This window comes from Puma concolor, chromosome B4 (genome assembly GCF_028749965.1).
Source record: "Puma concolor isolate L17-30 chromosome B4, mPumCon1.1.hap2, whole genome shotgun sequence".
Classification (NCBI taxonomy): Eukaryota; Metazoa; Chordata; class Mammalia; order Carnivora; family Felidae; genus Puma; species Puma concolor.
Genome location: NC_141673.1, coordinates 15,898,544 through 15,923,673, shown reverse-complemented (window position 1 = coordinate 15,923,673; position 25,130 = coordinate 15,898,544). Strand labels below are relative to the sequence as shown.

General features: G+C 41.1%; 1 protein-coding gene across 4 annotated transcripts in view; it reads left to right on the top strand.

Annotated features, from left to right (window-relative positions):
- RFX4 (regulatory factor X4) overlaps positions 1 to 25,130 on the top strand; it is a 166,110-nt gene that overhangs the window by 82,704 nt on the left and 58,276 nt on the right. For 3 of the 4 annotated variants that reach the window (XM_086712458.1, XM_086712457.1, XM_086712459.1), the window contains 3 exons: positions 2,803 to 3,016; positions 4,351 to 4,428; positions 10,732 to 10,895. In XM_086712458.1, coding sequence (XP_086568584.1) covers positions 2,803 to 3,016; positions 4,351 to 4,428; positions 10,732 to 10,895 — 456 coding nt within the window. Of the gene's footprint in view, positions 1 to 744; positions 915 to 2,802; positions 3,017 to 4,350; positions 4,429 to 10,731; positions 10,896 to 25,130 lie in introns of those variants that run through there. The other variant, XM_025926617.2, reaches the window with a different exon arrangement.

The window sequence follows — 25,130 nt, the reverse complement described above, 5'->3', positions numbered from 1 at the left end:
CCCCCTTACTTATTTGCTGGTAAGCATGTGGCTGGTAGCAAGGGGCAGTTCAGTCCAGAGATTAAGTGGGTGGTTGGAAGAATGAAGCAAGTCTTTGAAGAGATACGTTGTTGCCCATCTCTAAGGAGAGTAGAAATAGACTGTAGAAATAGATACGTAGTAGAGACAGTGAAGAAAGATAATAAAGATAGAAGGGCTTCCTATCCTACAGAAACTTGGAGAAAGTTTCCCTCTGTCTACATGTGAGAGCCTGTTTTTATTTATTTTTTGTTGTTTTTGTTTTTGTCTTCTTTAACCCAGAAGTTAACAAATTGGGCGGTATCTTCCTTAACAATTTGGCGGTGTCAAATTGATAGCTCAGTAAGGAACCAGTGCAAAGGTAACAAGAAGGTTTAGTGTCCAACTTGGCCTTCTAGAGAAAACCCCCGGCACTTTTACCTTGACAGAATCAATCAGGGTGACCATGGAGTGTGTTGACATGTCTATAGAACTGAAATAGAAAAACCAAGAAGTGATCAGAGCAATAGCTTCGCTGCAGTTGCTGATTTCAGTAACACACGCTGGGGAAAATCAAGAAGTGGTATGATCTGATTGTGTTGTCACTACCTTGATCTTAAGAGATTATAAAGGGGGAACTTTGTTAAGGTTAGGGAGGCGTGTCCTAACTGCCCGGCCCCCTGGAGAGCCCGGAACCTTCCCCTCCCCCACCCAGACGGTGGCTCTCTGGGAGGCAGTTATGACAGTTGGGAAGTAGAAGGTGCAGAAGAAGAGAGCAGCTCAACACAAAGAAGAACTTTCTGATCACGGTCCCGACCCAAAATGAACAGGGCTGCCTTTGGAGGGCCTGAGTTCTTCGTCCCAGGAGGCATTCAGATGGAGGCGAGATGCCCACTAAGCAGAAATATCACAGAATGGTATCAGGAGTAAGGGGGGTGGGGAGAAGGGGAGGTTATGTGTGCTCATCTCCCCTCTCCGGGAAGCCTCTTCCATAACTCAGAATGCACCAGCAACCACATCTCCACAAGCAGAAACGAGTAATTGATGTGTTGTACAGAGTTTCTGAAAGCGAGGACCATGAGTTACTTACATTAGCGTTGCGGTGCAGAAATCTAGACTAGAAATCTATGTCTAGAAATCTAGACATACTAAATCAGAATCTTCGGGGGTGGAGCCCAGGAGTCTGTCTTTTAATGTTTTGTCGGTGATTCTTATTAGTAGTAAAGTTTGAGAATCACTGGCTTAGTGGTTAGCTCACTTTAGAGGTTCAAATCCTGTGTCCACTCACTGCGTGATCGTGGGCGTGTGACTTAAATTCCCTGGTCCTTAGTTTCCTAATCTGCAAAATGGGGATAATACTTAATTCCAGCTTTACAGGGGCTTTGTTGGGATTGAATAAGGTAATATGTGTAAAGCACTTTGCACCATGTTAGTTGCTATGAAGAGCATTGATTTACAAGAGTAGATAATGACACCGACTGGGGATCATAGAGCCACAATGTATGCAGACGCTCAGCCTAACGGGCTTATCAATCTTAAACTGATGTGCATCTGCGTTAGCTTGTGGTGCTTGTGTCGGTGCTGATTCTTGGGCCCCACTCCCACCTTCTGAATCAGCAGGTGTAGGAAGGGAGGGCCTAGGAATCTGTATTTTTATTATGCTCCATAAGTGACTCTGATGTACCTCCCAAGTCTGTAACAGCAGTACTGCAGTGTTTTCTGTTAGGGCAGCAGAGTGGCTTTGTGGTCAGACCCGTGTTTGTTTGTTTGTTTTTTTTTTAATTTTTATTTACATTTATTTATTTTTGAGAGACAGCACAAGTGGGGAGGGGTAGAGAGAGAAGGAGACAGAATCCGAAGCAGGCTCCAGGCTCTGAGCTGTCAGCACAGAGCCCAACGTGGGGCTCGAACTCACAAACCGTGAGATCATGGCCTGAGCTGAAGTTGGATGCTCAACCAGCTGAGCCACCCAGGCGCCCCAGACAGACCCATCTTGAAGAACCTCTTCCCAACAGCTGGATGACAGAGAGCAAATTACTCTCAGGCTTTCTTGCTCTCCATTTTCTCATCTGTAGAAAGACTGTAGTAATCCCTATTGCAGAGTATTATGTTACAAATTAAAGTAGGTAAAGTCGTTTGCAAAGTGCCTAGTATGTAGCAAGTGCTCAGTAGCTTGTAGCTAACATCCAAACAAAATGTGCCTTCCATCCCTCATTAGTCTCTATTGAAACTGTTGCTGTTATTAAGCCCATTTGAGTTAATAAAAAGTTTCAGTCTTTTACATTCAGTGCCAACTAAGATACTGAGTCTATCTTTTTAAAGAGACGGTTCTTTGAGGCTACCATTTATTGATTAAGAAAACATGGGCCAAATGAATTTTTGTTGGTGGTACAGTTAGCAGTTGCAAACACACCCTTTTTCCTGGGTCTCCACAGAAAAGGACACTCCGGTTCTGAACTTCTGGGATCACATTTGGGGCTAGATATAAGAGATTAAATACAAATGGAAATTTTTTTCACCCCCCCTTTCTGCTTTGCAAAGTATTTGACTTAACATTCTCTGTAGGAGGCAATTTTGGTTATTTTTACCTGCCTGATTGATGGCTGCAACATGGAACTTTGGTTTAATTCTAGATTTCTGAGATGTCAAGTCTCACAGGAGAATTAACTCTTCTAGCCCAGGGAGGATAGGCCCAGCCATTGTGGTCTTGGGTACCCCTGCCCAGGAAACTCCACCTGGTAACAGTACATGTGGGTCTCTCTCTCTCTCTCATTCTCTCTCTTTCTCTCTCTCTCTCTGGCCCAGGTACCATTACTATGGCATCGCAGTGAAGGAAAGCTCCCAGTATTATGATGTGATGTATTCCAAGAAAGGAGCCGCTTGGGTGAGCGAGACGGGCAAGAAAGAAGTGAGCAAACAGACGGTGGCATATTCACCCCGGTCCAAACTTGGAACGTTGCTGCCAGAGTTTCCAAATGTCAAAGATCTAAATCTGCCAGCCAGTCTGCCTGAGGAGAAGGTGACCACGTCTGAGGTGTTGCTGGGAGTGGGTGGCCCCCCTTTCTCTCTTCTCTCGCACAACGCACACAACCCCTCTCCCTCTCTTTTTCTCTCTCAGTGCAAAATGGTGAGTTTAAAAATATAAAGATAGAAATCCGAATAAAATGTGGACTTTACTTAACGACAAGCACGCTGACACCAGTAAGCCCGATGTGGGGCTCAAACTCACAAACCGTGAGCTCATGGCCTGAGCCAAAGTCAGATGCTTAACCCATTGAGCCACCCAGGCACCCTGATTGTTATTTTATAGGATAAAGTTTATTTTCCCATGCGCTACAGAGGATGTGGTGAAACCTTAGTGCGATAGATAAAGAAGTCTTTATAGGTACAGGGAATCAGATAGTTTGGGTCAAAGGGTATTTGCAGGAAATTCTGACCTACATCTCTAAGGCACCTATCTAGATGCAGCCCAGTGCAGCAGGAGGTGTTGAGCTCCCACTGTCTGCATATCACCCTGGGAGCTGGGAGCTGGGAGGCAGTGGGAACAGAGAGAGGTGTCCTGCTCCCAGCAATCTCACAGCCAAGTGGGGAGACGGATGCTTATGTCATAAGCAAACTAAGTTTATACAAAAATGAATGCATGTCTGTGTTCTGAAGCAAAAAGATTATCTGTAAATAATGCTTTAAATCTAAGAACCAGTAAATACTTTTTTTTCTCAAAGTTGCTTTCTCTCCCCCTCCCCCCCCCCCCCGCCCCCGTCAACAAACTTGCTATACTATAGCTTTAAAATTCTTGGATAAATGGAGCTGGAGATGAAGTTCTTTTGCTGGACAGACTCCAGGAAATTTCTGAATGTCTTTTTGTGATTTTTGGCAAACACCTCTTCTTACAAGTACACACTGGGTTTTAACTTTTCCGTGTCTTAGCTGATGAGGAGAATTTCATTAATATGCCCCGCTGAACTCTACTACGTGCCAGGCGCTGTGCATAATGCTGGATACAGGAGGCTGAACAACATGCCATTTCTAATTTTCCCAGAGCCCATAGTCTCAGAGGTGAAGAATGGGGGAGAGAGAAACCCCGTGCTTTCCACCATACCAAAGGGCAGGTGCTCCAATGGGGAAATGACGTGCAGGTGCCATGGGAGCACAGAGGAGGGAGCCCAGGGTCAGAGAGCACCACTGGTGACAGCGAGACTTACCTGGGTCTTCCAGGATGAGTGGGTGTGAAGTGAATTTCATCTCCTCAGCAGGGAATAAGTGACTTGAAAACTGAAATTCCGAAGGCACAGTAATGTGTATTAATTATGCTTTTGTTGTTGATCCTCTCCCTCCCTCCCCCACTCCCCACAGGTTTCTACCTTTATTATGATGTACAGAACGCACTGTCAGAGAATACTGGACACTGTAATAAGAGCCAACTTTGATGAGGTAGGTCAACAAGCATTGAGCTGTGGATACTCTGCATTAAAATATTATAGGAGCCGTAGCTCCTACTAGGTGCCAGACCTTGGGAAAACCCCTGATGTGCATGAGCACCCGTAATCTTTACGGTGATCCTAGGAAGCAGGCTCTGTTGTTAGCCCATTTTGCAGACCTGCTACGAGAATGGGCAGTTGTCCTTGACCAAGCCAGTGAACTGCATCCTGTCCCGCTGGCCAACGAGGAAGACAGTTTGCAGGGATAGCATACGCCTCGTGTTGGAGATTTAGAGAAACTGAGGGAAGGCTTTCCTGTATTTTGGATTTGGTCTTTTCCTGGGGCCCCGTTTGATTTTTATATTAAAATATTACAGTTAAAGAACGGAGAGGGGAAACAAGAAGGGATGAAGTACCAGTTACGTCACCAGAGAGACAGTAAAATTCTTCTTGCCTAAAATGCCATCCAAAAGAGCCTTCCTGAGGGCTGGCAAGAAGCCACACGCTTCACCCCATAAACCTGAGGCCTTTCTGTTTACAGAAAATGCTTTCAGGCCAAAAAAAAACAAAAAAACAAAAAAAAAAACCAAAACCACATCCTGGCATAGGTTGTGACATTGACTTTGAGAGAGGACAGTGCAGGCTACAGAGGGGCTATAAAAAACCAGTAGCTATTGGTGGAAAAGATCCCAGAGGTTCCCCAGTGTGTGTTTCGGGGGTGTGCACTGTGGGAGACGGAAGGGTAAGAAATGACGTAAGGCACAAAATGCTCTCTCCCCCATCTTCCTCTGCCTTTTCGCCTCTGTGTCTCACAGCAACGAACGTTTATCGAGCACCCCGCTTACTTGAGTTGACTCACGGGCTGTTCCCTCAGTCACCTGGGCAGTGGTGGTCCGGTCTCCTGCGTGCCGGCACTTGGCCCCCACACAGAGCTCCAGAAGAGATAGCAGTGTGCTGGTGGAGAAGTGCCATCCTTCCTGCTCGTGGCTTTTATTCCTGAGATTGTTCAAATCTCCCAATTCCTTCAGCAACCATTTAAGTAGATTTTTTTTTATAAAGAAAGAAATATCACTGCTTTCCCTCATGTTGTGGTTTGGCTATGTCTTATAATCCCAGAGATCACTGACATGAGGCCAAATGAAGGTTCATGCTCAGTGAAGACAACGCTGGCTTCTGTAACAAATATCCCCAAGTCTTAATACATTAGAAGTTTATTTCTCGTTGATGTCACAACCCATTGTGGGTGCTCACAGGGGGAAGGCCGGTTGCTGGGGGTTGTTCAGGGACCCAGGCTCCTTCCACCTTGTGGCCATACCCTGCCCTAGAGCCTTGGTGTCCTCTTTGTTCAGCTGACAGATGGGGAAGAGGAATACCAGGAAGACTACCCCCTTCTTAACCTTGCCAGCCCAGAAATAAAACATATCACTTTGCCCATATTCCATTGGCAAGAGCTGGTCGCATGGCCCCACCTTGATGCAAGGGTATCTGCTCCCTCACCAGGTAGCAGTTTACTACCACAGAAGAGGAGCTCTGAGCTCTCGTGGCCAGCTGTCCCTCTCCGCCACAAATACTAAGCACAGAACTAGTGACAGTCCTCCCTTACATTCATACGCACTTTATCCATCTCACAACTCACTCTCATCATCTCATTATACTTAATTCCATTCATGAATCCCAACACATCAGGTATCTAATGGTACCACCCACTGCCATAGGTCTCCAGAATGGGGTGAGAAGTAAGACACAGCCTGGGGGGGGGGTGGTGGTGGTGGTGGTGGGAGGAATGCACACCAGGAGTTAGGATGCAGAATATATGGTGAGGGCTGAGCACTCCTGTGGGGAAAGTGCCAGACTCGGAGTGCAGGCTTTGCCATCAAAGCCTATATTGTTTGTTCTAGAGATAAAGATAAAAATATCATCCCTGCCTGTCTAATTCATAGGATTACTAGGAGGAGGAGGAGATGAGACAATGCCTAGCAAAAGCCCTTTGTAAACTATAAAAGGTCCTACAATGCTTGCTGTTATCGTGTATGTCAACCAGAGAGTTAAAAGACCTGCTCAAGGTCACACAGTTGGTTACAGCCAAAGTCATGGCTGCAACTTGTGTCACCTGACACCAGTAGTCTAATATTCTTTCCACTCCTTGGCAGGGATATTTGGTGGCTGTTTTTAAAATGGCTAATCAAGATGCAGTTCATTCTACCCAACCACAAAAGAATGAAGGGGGATATTTTCCCTTTGAGGGGCATGGCTTTCTCCCACAGCTGAGAAAAGTCATGAGTAAATGGATGCATGGTGGGTGTATCTGGTAGACCTTGGCATTGTAGTTTGTTTCCAGTCTTCACGATCTTTAAGGGTTGAGATTATAACTAATGCTGGTATCCCATTCTTAAATTACCTTCCTTATTTGCTGGTGCATTGTCTCCTAGCATCACAGTGTAAGCCCTTGAGGGCAGGGACCTTGTCTGGCTTGTTTACTACACTATCCATGTAAGCCATACTCTTAAGGTCCCAGTAAATATTTACTGGGTGGATGAGTGTATAGAAGGTTGGGGTGGGTGGGTGGGTGGATGGATGGATGGATGTAAAGATATCATAGACTTGTAGCATTGTCAAGAGAGTACAGAGAGCCCCAGTCTGCGTGTAGGGGACTCCCTACAAAGCGTTTTCCAGACTGCATTGCAAGAAGAGCTGTAAAGTCAGATAATCATGTGTTTGAGTCCCAAATCCACCACTTACCAGCCTGTGACCTTGAGCAAGGTACTTAACCCTTCAGAGCCTCAATTTCTTTTGCTATAAAATGGAGATAATAATTATAGCTATGTAAGAATTCATGTAAGGGTCTGATCTTAAAATCAGAGCATAATAAATAGTAGGTATTTTGGTGGCTAGTGTTTTGTTGAGATCCTTTCAATGCTGTAGCAATTAAGTGCCCCCGATCGGAAGCTATCAGATGTGTTTCCACGAGGTGCCAATATATTCATAATGAAGTAAATATGGATATGGAAAAGAAATAGAAAATTTACATGGCTATTCTTAAGAATACGTTAAGGAAATCATCTCCTGATGTGTCACTGAGACAAGAGAGAAAGGGCTGAGAGTTCGGGGGGCTGAGGCAGATAATCCAGGAAACTTTAGATAATGCTATTCCATCATTTGCCTCTGATGATTTCACCACTTAGGCTTACCAGGAGTAAGAAAACCTTCTCCCTTTTGGCTGATAATGAGTTTCCATTTGTTAGATGCCTCCCCACTGCCATGCATTTTTCCTCAGCGACTTTATTGCATCCTAGTACGGGGTAGACATCATTGTCTCCGTTTCATAACAGCTGATAGCTCTCACATTTATATATTTAGGCCTGAGCTCCAGATTCAGTTGACTTGACATCCAACCTAACATGGTCAAATCAGAGCTCTAATTTTCCACCTGAGTTTGTTTTTCCCATCTCAGATTGCCACCACCACCCATCTAATTGCTCAAGTCATGAGGCTTGATGCTTCTCTTTCCCTTGCCCTTCATATCCAGTCCCTTGGGAAGTCCCACCAGCCCCACCTCCTGCTAGAACGCCATGTCTGTCCATTTCACACCCAACTTCCAAGTCCCTGCTCTTGAGCTTTCCACCCTTCTCCCTCCTTCCTTTTCCTTCCTACTCCAAGGAACCAATACCTTTGGACGTTAAATAGCCTGAAATGTGGAGAGTAGAAAGGGAGGTCAAAACTGGCTAACACCCCCCGCCCCTCTCAAAAGGCTGCTCAGGAGACTGAGGACTGATCAGGGCTCCCTATGCAACTTGAGCAGGCTTGAAACAGACAGATGTCTGCTAAAGACTGATTTTCCACAGGTTTGTTTTAACCTACACAGCTGCTGATCTTTTCCAGAATTTCTGTTTGAAATTGACTGCTCACATATAAAAAACGAGTTGGGCTGCATGCACAGAGAGCTAAGAAAGACAAATGAATTCAGAATCTACCAAATTGTAGGAATCAACTGGGCAGAGCTTCTTAGGTAGTGTTGGAAGGGCAGGCAGGAAGGTCCAGAACTCGGCCTGAGGATGGTGCTAAGGGACAAGCTGGGATCAGGGAATAGTAGTGCTGGAGAGAGAAAGCACCTTTTCCGAGAGGCCTGGCCACCTCCTAGCCAAGGCCAAAAGAGGAGTCAACCACCAGGTGTCCCAACGATAGATGAGCAGAGCCACAGTGGGAATCCTGGCTGGGTGACACGTAGACACTTAGACAAGGGGTCATAACTGCTTCAGGCAGTCCATGGATTTCTTGGGCTTGGTAGTGGTAGTGTCTCCATGATGCAATAACAACCACCACCACTACCCTTTATTAAGTATCTGCTGTGTGCCAAGCACTAAAATAGGTACTTTTGGGGGAATCTTTACCAAAACCTATGCAGTAAATATTACTTTTATTGTCATCTCACAGGTAAGGAAGCTTAGCTATCTCTGAACTTGGAGATATTACTATACCCCTGGTTGGTAGTGGAGCCAGAGTTGGAACTCTGGAAGATAGTCTTCACTCATCTAGATTTTCTGTTTTAATTTTTGATCTGGCTGAATACTTTGCAGTATTTTCACTAGTGCAGAATAAATGGAACTGTGACTTAAGTTGCACAGTTTACAAACCTGAACTTCATGTACCACTTTGATCATGGTTTTGATCATCAGCCACCATTTGCCCCCTAGGGAGTCAGGGGGTATGCTTTTCACCCCAATCCTTATCCCCCAAGCCTCCCACCATCCAGCGCAGGCTGTGAATGTCAGGGAAGGCCTGCCCAGATGAGATGGAGCTCAGGTCACCAGGCTGGAGTCTGAGGTCGCCTGATCTCAGCGATTTCCCCTGGGGAAAGCAAGACCCCCCCCCCCCAGTCCTGAGAGGGGCCTGAAGGACACCGCAAGCCACCAGGGCCAGGGCAGGAAGCTGGGGGGTGAGCAGCAGTCCAAGGATAGAGATGGGTCTCAGGAGTGGAGAAGAAGGCCAGTAACCATGAGAGGAACAAACTAGCCACGAGACAGATTGGCAGAAAGACTGAGGCAGATGGGGGCTCCACCTCATCCATTCCCTCCCTTGCTGTCTGGATTCGGACAAATAAGTTAATATCTCTGCCAAATGGAACTAAGGATTGTCAGCCGTGGTAGAATTACAAGTACTAAGTGAGAGAACCAATGCAAAGTACCAGGCATATAGTAGTCACAAATAAATAAAGCTAATGCCTGGCATAACACCACCTCTAAAGTGTTAGACTAAATGGTCTTTTGCGTTGAATCAGGGGTGGATAGGGAACCAGGAATGTGGATAAATGCTACATGTGGGGGTTCAAGAGTCCCCATCCATGGGAGAAAGAAGGACACGTGGTCCAGGAACCAAGTCGAGCCTATGAGAATTCACAAAAATTCAGTAACTTGTCCCCTGTCTTCAAGACGAGCCACTCCCCAGTGTTAGTTAAGCTCCAGGTATTTTTAATGTTATCATATACAGCAGTTAACCATCTTTGCTGTTTCGCTTCACTTCCCTTCTCTTGTCCCACACCTCAGGCCCCCCTGCCCTGCTCTCTCCCTGTCCATCTCACATAGTAAAAGACAGACATATACAGGCCCCCGAAGAGTTCTCTGCCTTAGACATTGACTCTGCTGCTTGCTCACCCAACAGCACAGCTGCAGCTCCTGCTGTCAGCAAGTTAATAATGCACTCTTGAGTGCCTACTGTATTTCCATTCTGTACTAGTGTTTGGGGTCGGGTGCCCACGTACCACCATCTAGCATCCCATAGTGGCAGCAACCGGCCAGGGCTCTTTGGGGAAGTGGAGGAATTTGGAGAGGAAGAGGCTCCAGCATTTTATTCCATTTTTAGTGCACACACTTGAATCGGGAGTCTTGTTTGTGGCACCCATTTCCCTCCCTCCCAGATACATTCCTTTTCCCAGCAATCCCACATCATCTCCTTCTTTGTGTGAGAACCCCCAGGGGTCACCAACTGGCCCAAAGAATAGTGAGTACAGTGCTCTGAGCTCATTAAGAGCAACATCCCTTTAACTTTTCCTAGACCACGGTGAGCGTGAAGGGGTTGATGGGGTCATGTACTGTTCCTCTCTCCCAGGGCAGAGTAGCCCCCAGGCTGCCAGGCCAGGTGGTTCTGCAGCAGTGGCCACGGGACACAGGGGGACTGGGCCGGGGGTGGGGGGAGACTCTGGACAGGGCCTTCTGTGCCGCAGCAGGGGACGCAGAAGACCCCACTGCAGACTAGTGGGGTCCCAGGCCCTGTCGGGAGAACCTTCTGTAACCTCATGATTTTTTTCTGTGGACTGATACAGGTTCAAAGTTTCCTCCTGCACTTTTGGCAAGGAATGCCGCCCCACATGCTTCCCGTGCTGGGCTCCTCCACAGTGGTGAACATCGTCGGCGTGTGTGACTCCATCCTCTACAAAGCTATCTCGGGGGTGCTGATGCCCACCGTGCTGCAGGCATTACCTGACAGGTGGGCACGCTTCTTCCTGTCTCCCCTCATGACTGGTCCACAGACTCACCTTTCCTGCCTCTCTTTCACTGAACATGATCCCTCGCTGTCTGGGGGTCTCCCTTTAAAGACCATTAACACTGGGGTCTTAAGATTTCAGTTTTAGGGGCGCCTGGGTGGCGCAGTCGGTTAAGCGTCCGACTTCAGCCAGGTCACGATCTCGCGGTCCGTGAGTTCGAGCCCCGCGTCGGGCTCTGGGCTGATGGCTCAGAGCCTGGAGCCTGTTTCCGATTCTGTGTCTCCCTCTCTCTCTGCCCCTCCCCTGCTCATGCTCTGTCTCTCTCTGTCCCAAAAATAAATTAAAAACGTTGGGGAAAAAAAAAAAAAAGATTTCAGTTTTATTTATAATTTTTAATGCAAATAAAATTTTTAATATTTTGAACCATTTGTATGGTTCAAAATTCAAAAAGTGTAGTAGAGTATATAGTGAAAAGTCTCCCTCCATAGATTCCTGTTCCCCAGGACACCCCGGGCCCCTCTATATAGCATCAAATATAGTCATTTTCTTGCAGAATGGGGTCTGTCCAGATCTGCTTTGCACATACAACCAATGCATCCAGCATGCTCTTTTTCTCTTTTTCACTGAAACAGAAATATACTATATTACAATGTTCTGTATAATATAGAGCAATATAATATAGTCTTGGAGTAAAATACAGAACAGTAAAAACAGTCTTGGAGTTTATATTGGGGCTTCCAGGCCCCTCCAGATCACTCCCTACTGTGCCCCATGCTGCCTCCTGCCCTGGGGCTGGACCAAATGCAGTGCCTCTGGAAGGGCTCCTTTCCTGTGGCTTCCAGCTGGGCTCAGCCAGTGGGGAGAGTAGAGGGAGGGAGACAGATTCTGTCTCCATCCCCATGAGGTCACCTCAGGCTGGCCGTGTCCATCCATAGGCCTCTGGGGCCTTCCAGCATACCACCAGATTCAAATTCTTCTGGAGTGCCTTGTGCTTAGGTTGGAAGTTTTTCCTTTAGACATGGGGTGGGTGAGAGCTTGCTGCTGTCTCCAATGGCAACTGTCTCCCTTCTGGGCTCCTACATGCCTGTCAACACCTGCTTGACTTGTCCCTTGTAAATAAACTCTCCGATTTTGAACGGCATCTCTTTCTTGTTGGGACTGTTCGAGAACATTTCAAATCAGTCTGTAAAGAGGTTTTATTCTTTTTTATGCCTGCGTACTGTTCCACTGTACTGAATTCAGTGAGTTGTCGTCATGTTTCCAGTCTTGTTTCACTACAGATTAACACCGTGATGAATGATGTTTGAAGGACATTCTTTTTCTGGGTGGAGTGCGTTAGCTTCCCGGGGCTGCGGCAGCAAAGTCGCATAAACTGGGTGGCTTAAAACAGCGGTAAGGAATTCTCTCACAGTTTTGGAGGCCAGGAGTCTGAAATCAAGGCAGGAGTGGTTCCTTCCAGGGACTGTGAGCAAAGATCTACTCCATGCCTCTCTCCTAGCCTCTAGTGGTGGCTGGAAGTCTTGGGTGTTCCTTGGCTTATAGATGCATCCCTCCATTCTCGGCCTCCGTCTTCACATTGACTCCCACCCTGTCTGTCTCTGTGCCTCTTATAAGGATACTTGTCATCATATTTAAGGCCCACCCAGTTAATCCAGGAGCTCATCTCAAGATCCCTAATAATCACATCTGCAAAAAAATGTCATCTTCACAGGTTCCGGGTGCACATTTGGTGGGGAGGGCACCACTTATCCCAATACGTGAACTGTGTGTGAGGAATAAATTCCCACAGGACTGAATTTCTAGCTCAAAGGGTATGTGACTTAAAACTTTTCTCAGTGAAGTTGTAATGCTCGTTTCTCTTGTTATGAGTGAAATTGAGTATCTCTTTGTATTTTAAGAGCAATTTCTATTTTCTTCCCTATGAACTCTCAGTTTTTTAATTTTAATTTTTATTTTTATTTTCAAGTTAGTTAGCATACAGTGTAGTCTTAGCTTCAGGAGTAGAACCCAGTGATTCATTTCTTACATATGACACCCTGTGCTCATCCCCAGAAGTGCCCTCCTTAATGCCTGTCACCCATTTAACCCACCCCCCCCCCCCAGCAACCCTCAGTTTGTTGTCTTTATTTAAGAGTCTCTTACGGTTTGCCTCCCTCTCTGTTTTTATCTTTTTTTTCCTTCCCTTCCCTTATGTTCATCTGTTGAGTTTTTTAAATTCCACATATGAATGTAATCATGTGATATCTTTCTCTGGCTTATTTCACTTAGCCTAATACCCTCTAGTTCCATCTACATTGTTGCAAATGGCAAGATTCCATTCTTTTTCGTTGCCAAGTAGTATTCCACATCTTTTTTATCCTTTCTTCAGTCTGTGGACACTTGGGCTCTTTCCATAATTTGGCTATTGTTGATAGCACTGCTATAAACATTGGGGTGCATATGCCCCTTCGAATCTGCATTTTTGTATCCTTTGGATAAATTCCTAGTAGTATAGTTGCTGGGTTGTAGAGTAGTTCTATTTTTAATTTTTTGAGGAACCTCCATACTGTTTTCCAGAGTGGCTGCACCAATTTGAACTCAGTTCTTATCCTTTGATTATTTTTCTATTTGGTGGTTGATGTTTTTTCTCATTGATTTTTAGGAGCTGTTTATTTATTAGATGTAGTAACCATTTTTCTGTATTAAGAATTGCAATTTTTTTTCTCATTTTGTTGTCATTCTTTGGTCTTTGCCTCACAGAAATGTAGTTATATGTATCAACCCTTGTTTTTATGGCTTCTGGATTTTGTGTCATAGTTTTTAAAGTCCTCCCCACTCCAGTGATTAACTAATTTTCCCATGGTTTATCCCACTAACTTTATGGTTTAATTTTGTACTTTTGAATTTTTGTTCAGTTTGGAATTCATCCTGGTCTAGGATGTGAAATGTGGCTTTATTTTCTCCTCAGCAGCTATCCTTTTCTCCCAACACCATATGTTAATTATTCCATCTTTTCTTCATAGATTTGAGATGTCTCTTTTTTTATATAATAAATTCTGTATGTATTAAGGGCTATTTCTGGACTTCCTATCCTATGCCATTGATATTTCTATACATTCATGTCCCAGGGTCACTCTGTTTTAAGTTTTGTGCTTTTATTTTATTTTTTTAAATTTTTTTTTTAACATTTATTTATTTTTGAGACAGAGACAGAGCATGAGCAGGGGAGGGTCAGAGAGAGAGGGAGACACAGAATCCGAAACAGGCTCCGGGCTCTGAGCTGTCAGCCCAGAGCCCCATGCGGGGCTCGAACTCACGGACCGCGAGATCATGACCTGAGCCGAAGTCGGACGCCCAACCGAGTGAGCCACCCAGGCACCCCTAGTTTTGTGCTTTTTAAACATATTTAATATTTAGTAGGACTAGCTCCTCATACTTACTTTCCTTTTTAAAACCATTTTCCTATTATTATCACTTATTTTCCCGTATGAACTACTTTGCCATCAGTTTGTCTATTTCAATATATAGACATATATAGCACTTATACATGTATTCTTATTGACATTACATTACATTTAGAAATCAATTTAGGGAAAAGTGTATATTAATGATATTGAGAATTCCTAATGGGAAACATAGTTTGCCTTGACATTTATCCTGATCTTTAATGTTGTGAGTGCAGGAGTATTGCAGATGTTTTTTCATATAAATTTTACACATTTTAAAAATTTATTCTTAGATGTTTATCTTTTTTTTTTATTTTTTAAAAAAAAATTTTTTTTTTTTTAACGTTTATTTTATTTTTGGGACAGAGAGAGACAGAGCATGAACGGGGGAGGGGCAGAGAGAGAGGGAGACACAGAATCGGAAACAGGCTCCAGGCTCTGAGCCATCAGCCCAGAGCCTGACGCGGGGCTCGAACTCACAGACCGCGAGATCATGACCTGGCTGAAATCGGACGCTTAACCGACTGCGCCACCCAGGCACCCCGTGATGTTTATCTTTTTGATGCTAGTGTGAACGTGTTCTTTTCCTCCATAGCTCTTGATGGGTGGTGGGTTGTGTATATGAAAGCTACTGGTATCTGTGTGTTCTATTTTGAGCTGGCCATGTCAAGCTTATCTTGTTGTATTTATTTTTTGAGGTTCTCTTAGATTTTCCATGTTTAGAATCCTATCATCTACAAATACAGACAATTTTACCACTGTTTTTCTAATTTTTATACCTCTCATTTATTTCTCTTGTCTAGTTACATTGACTTATACCTCAAGAACATGTTGAAGTTCTCAACTTTAATGAAAATGCATGTAATGTTTCTTCATTAAACATCATGTGGGATTTTGGATTAAGACTGATGTATTTTATCTTATTAAGGAATGTCTGTCTTTTTAAAATTCATTAAATATTTTATCAAGAAGCGTTGTTGAATATTATCCAATGGTTTCCATCATCTATCGAAATTATTATTTTACTCATCTCCTAATATTGAACCATTCTTGCATTCCTAGAATAAACTCCACTTACTCACTGTATATATTCTTTAATGTGCTAGAGGATTTTATTTGCTAATGTTTTACGTAGAGTCTCTGCATCAAAATCATAAAGTGAGATTGGTCTGCAATTTTCTTTTTGTGTTTGATCTTCATTAGTTGTTGGTATCAATGTTTTTCTTGCTTTGTGAAAGAAATGTGGAAGCTTCTCTCCACCTCCTTTTTTCTCTAAGCTCTGACACACTTTAAATAGCATTGAAATGATTTGCTCTTGGAGACACACATAATTAATTCCCCTTTGAAGGCATCTGGGTGTAGTGTTTTGTGGGAGTAAATCTTTGAATTTTTCTTTTTTTTTTTCTATAGTAATTGGTTAATTTCAATTTTCTATCTTCTCTGAGGTAAGTTTTGTTAAATTATATCTTCCTAGAAAATGTCCACTTCTAGATCTTTAAATTTATTTGCTTGGGGTTGGGCAAAGGGAGTCTATAGACTCATTGAGTTTCCTCTGTGTCTGTGATTATTTCTGCGTTACTATGTTTTAGGTTGTAGAGTTGTGCTTTCTGCTGCTACTTTGTGATTAAGTTACCTGTTTTGTCTTATTTTTTTTCAAGGAACATACCCTTGGATATATTTATTGGTGCTATTACTCTTTCTTTTTTTCCAATACATCGATTTCTTTTATTTAACTCATTTCTTTTACTTTCCTAAGTTTACTCTGTTCTTCGTGGATTCAACAAATATTTTATTGAATGCCCACTACATAGTTTGTTGTTTTATCAGTGACAAAAAATAACTGACAAAAAAACAGATGCTGATTTACTTACTTTCTTTCATTCTTGTTTAATAACATAGATATTTCAGGGTTGGGTCTTTCTTTGAGCACTGTTCTACCTGTATCCCATAGTTTTCGAGATGTAATATTTTAACATCATTATTTTGTAGATATTTTGCAACTTTGGATTGCAGTTCCTCTATGTCCTAAGAACTTTAAAAGAGGACTTTAAAACTTCCAATTGTTAGGAGCTATTACCTTCTACTTATGCTATTCATTTTAGCCTTTATTGAGTAGAGATTGTTTTCTGAACTGTTTCTTCTTTTGAGGTTTTATTTGTTGTCTAATATATGGTCAGTTTTGTGCCACTTGGAAAGAAGAAACACTGTCTGCGTTCAAAGTACAGACTTTGACATATATGTATTTGGGTCAATGTTGTTACTAAGTTCTCTTTTGTCTTAGTGCCGTCCACTTACACTGTTATGGATCAAGATAGGTAAATAAGTTTTAAGACTTACTACTAATGTGTGCTAACCTATTTCACCTTGGATCTCCTATAATTTTTGTTTTTGAATATTGATGCTATGTTATATGATGCCTTGATATTTCTAGCTGCTTTATCTTCAGTGTGAGCAACAGCTTCATTATGAATTGTAACATCTTCATTGTAAATTGTACTCTTGGCATTATAAAGTCTAATTGAGGGGCGCCTGGGTGGCGCAGTCGGTTAAGCGTCCGACTTCAGCCAGGTCACGATCTCGCGGTCCGTGAGTTCGAGCCCCGCGTCAGGCTCTGGGCTGATGGCTCAGAACCTGGAGCCTGTTTCCGATTCTGTGTCTCCCTCTCTCTGCCCCTCCCCCGTTCATGCTCTGTCTCTCTCTGTCCCAAAAATAAATAAACGTTGAAAAAAAAATTAAAAAAAAAAAAAAAAAGTCTAATTGAAATTTTTTTTGGGCCAACAATTTAGCTTGTCTGATACTAAGATCATTACCTCTATTTTCTCTTTGTTTTCATCTGTCCCAAATGCATTTGCCCATCTTTTTATATTTAACCTTTATAACTTGCTTATATGCAGAACCATTTAGAATTTTATAGTTCAATCAGATTTTTTTCTCTTACTAAAAAGGTCTAGCCCAATTACATTTGCTGATACAATAGATACTTTTGTTCTTAGTTCTATCATTTCATTTTATATTGTTATGTATATGTTTATAGCTGTTCATTTCATTTTATTTTTGAAATTCAGGTTTATTTGGAGTATACTTTATATATAGTAACATTCACCATTTTTAGTGTATACAGCTGACCTTTGAACAACACAGGGACTAGAGGTGCCAAACCCCTGTGCAGTCAAAAATTTGCATATAACTTTTGACTCCTCCAAAGCCCAAGTACTAATAGTCTACTGTTGACCAGAAGCCTTACCAGTAATACAAACAGGTGATTAAACATATTTTTGTCTGCTCTGTGTATTACATACTGTATTCTTACAATAGAGTAAGAGAGAAGAAAATGCTGTTAAGAAAATTATGAGGAATGGGCACCTGGGTGGCTCAGTTGGCTAAGTGTCCAACTCTTGGTTTCGGCTCAGGTCATGATCTCGCAGCTTTGTGGGTTTTAGCCCTGCATTGGGCCTGTGCTGGCAGCATGGAGCCTGCTTGGGATTCTCTCTCTCTCTCTCTCTCTCTCTTTCTCTCTCTCTCTCTCTCTCACTCTCTCTCACTCTCTCTCTCTGCCTCTGTCTCTCTCTCTGCCCCTCCCTCCCACTTGTGGTATCTCTATGTCTCTCAAATAAATAAACTTTAAAAAAAAGGAAAATCATAAGGAAGAGAAAATAAATTTACTGTATTTATTGAAAATCAATTCATATGTAAGTATGTTCACTTAGTTCACAAGTTCAAGGGTCAATTGTACGATTGAAACATAGAACAATTTCATGACTTTAAAAACCTTTCTCATGCCCCTCTTATTTCCACTGTCATCGCCTGATAACCACTTATCACTCAGTGTTTGCATGGCATGCCTTTTCCCACTCTGTTACTCTGTGTCTTCATAGTTAGAGTAGATCTCACGTAGCCAACGTATAGTGTGAGCTCCTGCTTATTCACCCGGTCTGACAATTCCCAGTTTTAGTTGCTATGTCTAGGCCTTCATATTTAATGTGAATTGCATTTAATGTTATTAATGACATGGTTGATTAAAATTTTCCACCTCGCTAGTTGTTTTCTAGTGGTTCCTTCCGTTTTTATCCCTTTTTCCCCTGTTTTTGTGCCTAGTTTTAGGTTAATTTTTTAAAAATCATTCTGTTTTATCTCCATAATCAGACTGTTTCTTAGATCTGTTTTAAAAATTGTTTTAGTGGATGCCTGTGGGTTTGTAGATCTTTGTTATTCACAGCCTACCTTCAGGTAGTATCATACTGCGCCTCATGGACTGCAGGGACCTCACAGCAGTCTACCTCCAGTTCATTCTCTCATTTTTTATGCCGTTGCTTTCACACATTTTGGTCTTGTAGATGCTCTACAGTCACAGGTGTTACTGTTTTTGCTTTAGATAATTCACCTTTGGAGTGATTAAAGATTCAGAAGACAGTCTTTTAAATTTACTGTCATCCTAGTGATTTCTGCGCCTCATTTCTTTGTATAAAATCCTGGTTTCTGTGTTTGATGAGATTATAATATCCCCCTGCCTGAAGAGTTGTCTAAAACATTTCTAGTATTGCAGGTCTGGTGCTAATGAATCATCTCAGCTTTTGTTGGTCTGAAAAAGTCATTATTTCTCTTTCATTTTTGAAAGATGCTTTCAGTGGGTATGGTGTCCTGGATTCAAAGTTTTCTGTTTGGTTTTATGTTCACCACTTTAAAGATTTCAACTGTATGGGGCGCCTGGGTGGCTCAGTCGGTTAAGCCTCCGACTTCGGCTAAGGTCACGATCTCGCGGTCCGTGAGTTCAAGCCCCGCGTCGGGCTCTGGGCTGATGGCTCAGAGCCTGGAGCCTGCTTCTGATTCTGTGTCTCCCTCTCTCTCTGCCCCTCCCCCGTTCGTGCTCTGTCTCTCTGTCCCAAAAATAAATCGTTAAAAACAATTTTTTTTTAAATAAAAAAAGATTTCAACTGTTCATTTTCCGGCTTGCATGTTTATCTTTGTACATCTTTTCTGCTTTGCATACAATGTGCCTTTTTTCCTCTGGCTGCCTTTGGGATTTTCTCTACCTTTGGTTTTAGCTGTTTGAATATGATGTGTCTAGTTAACCCTGCTTGAGATTTTCTGAAGTTCTTGGATCTGTTTGCTTTGATATGTTTCATTATTGTTGGAAAACTCCCTGCCATTATGTTCTGCTCTGTGTTTTCTCCCTTTTCTCCTTATGTGATTAAGCTTACATGCATGTCAGACCATTTGACACTGTCCCACAACTGTCTTGGATGCTCTGTTTAACTTTTTTCACTCATTTTGTGTTTTGGTTAGATTCATTTTTATTGGCCTATCTTCAGGCTTACTGATTTTTTTCTAGCATATGTCGACTTTGCTAATGAGATTGCTGAAGGCATTCTTCACCTCTGTTGCCATATTTTGTTTTCATTTTCTAACATTTCATTTGATGGCTTTTTATTATTTCTGTGTTTCTGCTGAAATTCCTCATCTGTTCATACTTACTGTTTATCCTTTCCATGGGAACCTTTAACATATTAATCGTATTTATTTAAAAAAAATTTTTAGTGTTTATTTTTGAGAGAGAGAGAGAGAGAGCAGGGGAGGGGCAGAGAGAGGGGGCACAGCAGATCTGAATTGGGCTCTGTGCTGACAGCAGAGAGCCTGACGTGGGGCTCAAACTCATGAACCGCGAGATCATGACCTGAGCTGAAGTCAGACGCTCAGCTGTCTGAGCCACCCAGGTGCCCCAATGATAGTTATTTTAAATTGCCTGTTTGAAGGTTGAACAAGTTAAATTCAGCAGGGTTTTTAGGATCTCAACCCTATATCTATTTTCAGTCCTTATCTTCAAACTGAGTCTTTAGTGTGTGTAATATAACCTTATTTTACATATGATCTGAGCCAATGAAAAGCTCAGAATGGCTACTAAAATGCATCACAGACCAACACAAGAGTCTGATCTTAGGTCAGTCCTTATTCATTTGGTAACAAAGGCAATTCCACTTACAGAAAACATACTACCACATTTCAAAGGTTTAAAGTTTCATTAGAAAAATTATACACAGAATAAAAAAAATATTTTTCAAGAATAATGGTATTATTTCATTCATCAAATTCATTTAAAACATGAGTTACAGTACAGAAAGAGAAATGACAGCATAGTTGTATACAACCGATCTGCAAAACCAGTCTCTTAAAAACCACACACCGTATGGTTTGTTTTTTTTTTAATTTTTTTTTCAACGTTTTTATTTATTTTTGGGACAGAGAGAGACAGAGCATGAATGGGGGAGGGGCAGAGAGAGAGAGGGAGACACAGAATCGGAAACAGGCTCCAAGCTCTGAGCCATCAGCCCAGAGCCTGATGCGGGGCTCGAACTCACGGACCGCAAGATCGTGACCTGGCTGAAGTCGGACGTTTAACCGACTGCGCCACCCAGGCGCCCCTGTATGGTTTTAATAAAAGACAACTACAGTTCCATTTTTAAAAAATAAAATAAAAAATAAATAAATAAATTGCCTGTTTGATAGTCAGGTTCTCTTCATGCCTTTATCTCTTGAGAGTGGATTCTTTTTCTTTTTAAAATTTGTATTATTTTTATTATTTATTTGTATTATTTTATTTAAAAATATGCATTACTCCAATTTATTGGATTATGGTTGACATACAATGTAATATTAGTTTCAGGCATCCGACATAGTGACTGGGAAGTTCTGTACATTATGCAGCACTCACCCCAGTAAGTGTAGTTACCACCTGTCACTATACAATGTTCTTAAGATATTATTGACTATATTCCCAATGCTGTACTTTTCACTCCTGTGACTTACTTGCTTTGTAAGTTTGTACATGTTAATTTGTACATGTTAATGGAAGTTTGTACATGTTTGTACATGTTTGTACATGTACATGTTAATGCCCTTCACCTATTTTGCCTATCCTTCCCATGCCCCTCCCCTCTGGCAACCACCAGTGTGTTCTCTGTATTTATGACTCTGTTTCTGGTTTTTTTGTCTGTTTTCTTTTTCAGATTCCACGTATAAGTGAAATCATACGGTATTTGTCTTTTACTGTCTGTCTTATTTCACTTAATATTCTCTAGGGTCATGCATTTTGTTGCAAATGGCAAAATCTCACTCTTTTTTATGGCTAAGTAATACTCCGTTGTGTATATATACCACATCTTCTTTATTTGTTTATTTATTGATGGACACTTGGGTTGCGTCCATACCTTGGCTATTGTAAATATGCTGCAGTGAACACAGAGTTAGTGTTTTCATTTTGGGTAGACACCCAGAAGTGGAATTTTTTTACTGAATTGTATGGTATTTCTATTTGTAATTTTCTGTGGAATCTCCATACTGTTTTCCACAGTGGTTGCATTAATTTATACTCCCACCAACGGTGCAGAGGGTTCCCTTTGCTACATATCTTCACCAGCACTTCTTAGTTTTTACTTTTTTGATACTAGCCATTGTGACTGGTATGAGGTAATATTTCATTGTGGTTTTGATTTGCGTTTCCTTGATGATTAGTGATGTTGAACATCTTTTCCTGTATCTGTTGCCACCTGTATATTTCCTTTGAAAAATGTCTATTCAGGTCTGCTTATTTTTAATCGGATTGTCTGGTTTTTGGTGTTGAGTTCTATATGTTCTTCATATATTTTGGATATCGATCCCTTATTGGGTATGTCATTTGCAAATGTCTTCCTCCATTAAGTAAGTTGCCTTTTGTTTTGTCGATGGTTTCCTTTGCTATGCAAAAGTTTATTTTTGCTTTTGTTTCCCTTGTCTGAGGAGACATATCCATAAATGTATTGCTAAGGTGAATGTCCAAGAGCTTACTACCTAGGTTTTCTTTTAGTAGTAATTCAGGTCTCATATTTAGGTCTTTAATCCATTTTGAGTTTATTTTTGTGTATGTGGTAAGAAAGTGGTCCAGTTTCATTCTTTTGCATGTAGCTGTCTTGTTTTCCCAACACCATTTGTTGAAAAAACTGTCTTTTGCCCGTCGTATATATTCTTGCTTCCTTTGTCATAGATAAATTGACCATATGAGCGTGGGCTTATTTCTGACTCTCCCTCCTGTTCCATTGATCTATATGTCTATTTTGTGCCGGTACCTTACTGTTTTGATTACTTTAGCTTTGTGTAGTATACTTTAACATCCGGGATTGTGGTACCTCCAGCTTCGTTCTTCTTTCTCAAGATTGCTTTGGCTGTTTGGGATCTTCTGTGTTTCCACACAAATTTTAGGATTATTTGTTCAAGTTCTCTGAAAAATACTATTGGCATTTTGATAGAGATTGCATTCAATGTATAGATTGCTTTGGGTAGTATGGACATTTTAACAATATTAATTCTTCCAGCCCATGAGCATGTGTTTCTTTATATTTGTTTATATTGTGTTCTGCTTCTTCCATTATTGTTTTATAGTTTTCAAAGTACAGGTCTTTCACTTCCTTGGTCGAGTTTATTCCTAGGTATTTTATTCTGTTTTGTGCAATTGTAAATGGAATTGTTTTCTTAGTTTGTTTTTCTGCTACTTCATTATTAGTGTATAGAAATGCAACAGATTTCTGTATATTGATTTTGTGTCCTATAACACAAATTCATTACTGAATTCATTACTGAATTCATTTATTCTAATAGTTTTATGGTGGAATCTTTAGGGTTTTCTATACATAGTATCATGTCATCTGCAAATAGGGACAGTTTAACTTCTACTTCACAATTTGGATGCCTTTTATTTCTTTCTCTCATCTGATTGCTATGGCTAGGATTTCCTGTACTTTGTTGAATAAAAGTGAGAGTGAACATCCTTGTCTTATTCTTGATCTTAGAGGAAAAGCTTTCAGTTTTTCACTATTGAGTATGATGTTAGCTGTGGATTGGTCATTTATGGCCTTTATTATGTTGATGTATGTTTCCTCCAAACCCCACTTTGTTGAGAGTTTTTTTTTTATCATGAATGGATATTGAATTTTTCAAATGCTTTTTCTGCATCTATTCAGATGTTCATATCGCTTTTATCCTTCCTTTTGTTAATGTGATGTGTCACTTTGATTGATTTGTGTATACGGAACGACCTTTGCATCTTGGCAATAAATCCCACTTGATCATGGTGAACGATTGTTAATGTATTGTTGAATGTAGTTTGCTAATATTTTGTTAAGGATTTTTGCATCTGTATTCATCGGGGATGCTGGCCTGTAGTTTTCTTTTTTGGTAGTGTCTGTCTGGTTTTGGTATCAGGGTAATGCCTTGTAGAATAAATTTGGAAGCTCTCCTTTCTTTTCTATGTTTTGGAATAGTTTGAGAATAATAAGTATTAATTTTTCTTTAAATCGCTGGTAGAATTCACCTGTGAAGCTGTCTGACTTTGGACTTCTGTTTTATTACTGATCAACTTCATTACTAGTAATCAGTCTGTTCAGATTTTCTGTTTCTTCCTGATCCAGTTTGGGACGATCGTATGTTTCTAGGAATTTATCCATTTCTTCTAGGTTGTCCAGTTCGTTGTATAATTTTTTTAATAGTTTCTCATAATCGTTTGTTTTTCTGTGATGTCAGTTGTTATTTTTCTTCTTTCATTTTTGATTTTCTTGAGTCCTCTATCTTTTTTCTTGCTGACTCTGTATAAAGGTGTCTCATTTTTGTTTATCTTTTTAAAAAAGCACCTCTTTGTTTTATTGATCTATTGTGTTGTAAGTTTCTGTTTCATTTATTTCAACTTTGACCTTTATTCCTTCCTTCCTTCTACTCACTTTCGGCTTTGTTCTTTTTCTAGTTCCTTTAGGCATAAAGTTACATTGTCTGAGATTTTTTGTTGATGTTTCTTGAGGTAGGCCTATATCACCATAAACTTCCCTCTTAGAACTGCTTTTGCTGCATCCCACAGATTTTGGACCATTGTATTTTCAGTTTCATTTGTCTCCATGTTTTTTTTCTAATTCCCTCTTTGATTTCTTCATTGACCTATTGGTGTTTGGTAGCATTTTGTTTAGCCTCCATGTGTTTGTGTTCTTTCCAGTTTTTTCCCTGGTAATTGATTTCTAGTTTCATACTTTTATGATCAGAAAATATGCTTAATATGATTTAAATATTAAATTTATTGAGACTTGTTTTGTGGCCTAACATGTGATCTGTCCTGGAGAAAGTTCCATGTGCACTCGAAAAGAATGTGTGTTCTGCTGTTTTTATTTTTATTTTTTTGCATTTTTTTAATATGAAATTTATTGTCAAATTGGTTTGTTCTGCTGTTTTTAGATGAAATGTTTTGAATATATCTGTTAAGTCCATCTTGTCTAATGTATTGTTCAAAGCCACTGTATCCTTGTTGATTTTCTGCCTGGATGATCTACCCATTGATGAAAGTGGGATGTTGAAGTCCCCTACTACTGTCAATTTCTCCTTTTATGTCAGTTAATATTTGCTTTATGTATTTAGGTGCTCCTGTGTTGAGTGCATAGATATTTACAATTGTTTTATCTTCTTTTTGGATTGATACCTTTATCATGTAATGCGCTTGTCTCCTGTTACAATCTTTATTTTAAAGTCTTTCTTTGTCTGATATAAGTATTGCTACTTTGTTTTATTTTTTCTTTTTTTTCACTCTCATTTGCATGGAATATCTTTTTGTATCCCTTCACTTTCAGTCTGTGTGTATCTTTAGGTCTGAAGTGAGTCTCTTATAGGCAGTGTATGGATGGGTCTTTTTTTTTTTTTTTTAATCCATTCAATCATAGTCGATTCTTTTTCTTAATTTTCTGTGTGTCCTATAATTTTTTATTGACTTCCAAACAGTAGTTAGAAGAGTAAAGACTGAAGTAAATAGTA